The sequence below is a fragment of the Solanum pennellii genome, chromosome 5 (genome assembly GCF_001406875.1).
Source record: "Solanum pennellii chromosome 5, SPENNV200".
NCBI classification, from domain to species: Eukaryota; Viridiplantae; Streptophyta; class Magnoliopsida; order Solanales; family Solanaceae; genus Solanum; species Solanum pennellii.
In genome coordinates, this window is record NC_028641.1 from 75,688,705 (window position 1) to 75,692,904 (window position 4,200).

General features: G+C 27.4%; 1 protein-coding gene across 1 annotated transcript in view; it reads left to right on the forward strand.

Annotated features, from left to right (window-relative positions):
• LOC107019772 (probable pectinesterase 29) overlaps positions 1–2,442 on the forward strand; it is a 6,544-nt gene extending 4,102 nt beyond the window's left edge. The window contains exons 4-6 of the mRNA XM_015220145.1: positions 545–754; positions 1,266–1,507; positions 2,274–2,442. Of these exons, the coding sequence (XP_015075631.1) occupies positions 545–754; positions 1,266–1,507; positions 2,274–2,442 (621 nt within the window). The remainder of the gene's footprint in view (positions 1–544; positions 755–1,265; positions 1,508–2,273) is intronic.
• Positions 2,443–4,200: the final 1,758 nt, after the last annotated feature.

Sequence of the window (4,200 nt, forward strand, 5' to 3'; positions counted from 1 at the left end):
AGAAAATCATGACTTGTCATAAACGTTTTCGATGAAATTACTATTTTTTCACTATTGGTTATAATTTATTTATTTTTGATAAGCATGGTGTTCAGGTTAGCTTGCACATACACGTTGATTGATTTCATGGAAATACCTCTCATCTCAATAATCGTGATGTCTGGGTGTGCTTGCATATATCTCGATTAATTCTTGAGATACTTGAGACCTCTCACCAGCAACAAGAGCTGGATAGATAGAAAAAATCGCCTAGTATTTTTATCTCATTTGAGATTTGAACCTGAGATATCATAATTCTCGATTTACTTCACTAACCACTTTTTTTGTTTTTGATAAACTTTATTCAACTTGTATGCATATCGATCAATTTCACAGGATACTTGCGACCTCCCACCAGCAACATGGACTAGATAGACAGAAAAAATTACCTAGTATTTTTATCTCATCTCAAATTTGAACCTGAGGCATCATAGTTCTCGCTTCACTTCATTAATCATTTTTTTTAATTTTTTTGATAAACTTTATGTTTGTTATGTTTATTCAGAATTCTTATAACATTCCTCTAAAAGGCAGCAAAAATATGAGCCAAGCACTGGCAGTAAAGATTTCTGGAGATAAATCAACATTTTATAGATGTGGATTTATTGGAGTGCAAGATACAGTGTGGGATGTACAAGGAAGACATTATTTCAAACTTTGCACTATTGTTGGAGCTATTGATTTCATCTTTGGTAATGGTCAATCTATTTATGAGGTAAAATTGTTTGCAATTATATTTTTGTATTTTGGTTATTAATTATAATACTAGACAAATAGACATGTTTGTTGTATGGTTATGTAATTCAACTTGCCATAAAGCTTGTCTCCTTGCCTATTTGATACTTTTTTTTTTCTAGTTTAACTGTTTATTTTTATAATTTTTTGGAATTTCACTTGAATTTGAATATTTCCAAAAAGTTGTTTTTACACTATTGTGTTTAATGTATGTACATAGGTTATGAATTTTATAATGGATGTACAAGCTATTGTGTATATGAATGTATATCATAGGTATATATATATAGTGTAATGTATACACAATATATACACATTGTAAACTGGATGATCGAATGATTCAGACCAATAATTATCATTAGTTTTTCTTTTGTTTCTTTAGTGACTCGAACCTATAACCTCAAAGTTACTGAGGTTATAGACATAGTATTTACCGTCCGAGCAACCTCTTTTGTTGACCCAGTTTTTTTTTTTTTGTTTGATATATGCAGAGATGTGCCTTAGTAGTAAATGCAGGAACATTAGATGGACCAGGATCTATTACAGCACAAGGAAGACAAAGTCAACATGATCAAAGTGGATTTGTTTTCAAAAATTGTGAAGTTTATGGTACTGGATTAACTTATTTAGGGAGGCCATGGAGGGACTATGCTAGGGTTCTTTTCTATAGTTGTTCAATGTCAAACGTCATCGTTTCGCCCGGTTGGTCTGCTTGGAATTTAAGTGGAAAAGAGTAAGTTTTGATCCCTTCATATATATTTAACTTATATACATTGATGGATTTTTTTATATTACTCGTAAATTGTATTTTTCTTTTAGTGATCATTCGATGCTTGAAATTGATTTGATTCCATATTCAGAATTCACTAGTCTTATTTGTATTTTAGAAGCATGATATAGAGGATTTTAGCAAGGTAAAATACATAAATAGCTAATTATTTGCCATCTTAATTTCATTTTGTAGAATTTAACATTATATGAATCTAGCTATTTTTCAAAAACTAAATTAAGAAAATGTCTAATAGATACTTTTTACCGTTTAATGCTTCCTATTAGAGATGACTTGTATTTTGGGATAAATTACTATACCTCTTGATAAATGTAAAAAAGCCTTTATTATTCCATTCCATTCCATTCTTTAATTTGGTGGTAAGGTTGGTTGATATTTTATCATGTTATTAATTAATAGGAATTTGCATATATGTTTTAAAATGACAAAATTATTTAAATATTTTTTTACATTATATATATAGAACTTATGATGTGTTTGATAAGGAGAAAAATTCTTTTCAGAAAATATTTTTCAGTTTGATCACAAAATATGTCTATTATGATCTTCCCCTTGTCAAATCTGGCATAGCGAGAATTTAGTGTATTTAACTACCTTTTTTTTCTTTTAGCTTTCTTATTGACATTTTAAAAAAAATTATAAAATCATCATTATCGTCATCTTCATCATCATGGTGTATAACCATTATTATATCATGTTTATGATATAGGAATCAATTGACATTTTCTGAGGAAAAATGCAATGGAATTGGATCAAACACTACACAAAGAGTGCCATGGGTAACCAAGTTGAGCCAACAAGAGTTGCAACAATTAACAAGCATATCATTTATTGATAATGAGGGTTGGATTATGAAGCAACCCCTCAAAGTACTTTAGATAATTAATTAATTAGTTTGATTAGATTATTTATGGCACTTAATTAGTTATTTGAATGACAGATACACGTTCAAGAATGTAAAAAAAGTTATGGGTAGAGATTTTGAACTCTTAATTAGCCCATATTGGATTTTAAATGTTGTTTTTTTCTTCTTTTTTACTTGTAATGATAAATATTAGAAGTATATTCCTATTTTTGTGGGATATATGTTCATTGTTTCAATTTTATAGTCTTTTTGAATTTCTTATTGGTTAAGGTTAGTCACCATGAAAATATAAATAACATATACAGTATAATTTTACAAGTGCAATTTTAGGTAAAGAGAGTAAAATATACATTATTTTTGAAGATTATTTTCAGTAGACTTTCAATCTCGACTCAAGTGACACATAATAAAATAAAATATGAAAAGAAGTTACGTTACGTAAAAAACATAAGAGAAGAGAACAATAAAAATAACAAATACTACATAATATTAATAATGAAAATTTTATAATGTTCGACTATCTACTAATTCTTTACCCTAATTAATCTTGAGTCCTCGACCTCCATATATACTCTCTAAGAGCCTGTTTGGCTCAGCTTAAAAGCTGGTCAAACTGACTTAAAAGCTGATTTTTGACTTATTTAGCTGTTTGGCAATACTCAAAATAACTTATTTTAAGTTAAAAAAAACTTATTTTAAGTCAAAAGTTAAAAGCTGGGATAGAGGTGCTTTTTTTTTAGCTTATAAGCTGTTTTAAGTTGACCACATTTTTATCTTTTCGCCCTTAATATTTTTATACAATCTCCAAATTACAACATAACCCTAACATCTCTTTCTTCAATTTTTCCCTTTTCACGTTTGAAATAACAACTTCAGCACTTTTATCCAAACACATTACTTCTTATTTTAAAAATAAGTTTCAACACTTTCAAAATTACTTTTTTAAAGCTGTTTTTATTAAGCCCATCCAAACGGGCCCTAATTCTATCTAGGATCAAGACCATGTCCTTAATAGGCTATAAAATTACCCACAAGGAAAGAAAATAATTTCCTAATGTATTATTATTATTATTATTATTATTATTATTATTATTTTAGTGGTACCTCTTCTTACGGTTAGCAAACAAATATTAGTAAACCTAAATCGTCTATATTTGGAGGAGAACGACTTTTCATAGGACTAAATACTTATACACTAATTTGTGATTATTCACATTATACAATAGAAGACTGCGGAATAATATTTTCAAAACATTCTTCGAAATTATTTAGCGTCAAGAGGTATGTATTAATTTTAATTTATAACTTCTTAGTTATTCATATCTTATTTATAAAATTATTCGGTACTTATCAAGAACTCTTCAACTATATAGTAAATAACCATAATATTTATTTTTTCAATAAATGAATTTAGCATTAATAATAATAAAAAATCTTTAGATGAAAAGTGTACACGATTTAATAAATGTATTTATTAGTTTCATACAAACGCAAAACACAAGTAATCCTTTTATTTGTTCAAATTTTAGTTCAATGAGGTGTTTATAAAGTTAAATCGATAAAAATTAACCGTAATAAATACTTTATAAATCGTTCACTTGAAATAAAAAAGTAAATCTCGAAATTGAATTTAAAATTAACTTTATCATATATTTGATTATTATAAATTTATAATTATTATATTAAAATAATATAATTCTCGTCTAAAAATCACATAAAAATATAATTAATCTCATCTCGCGTATCAAACAACCGACACATGTGGCAGAAT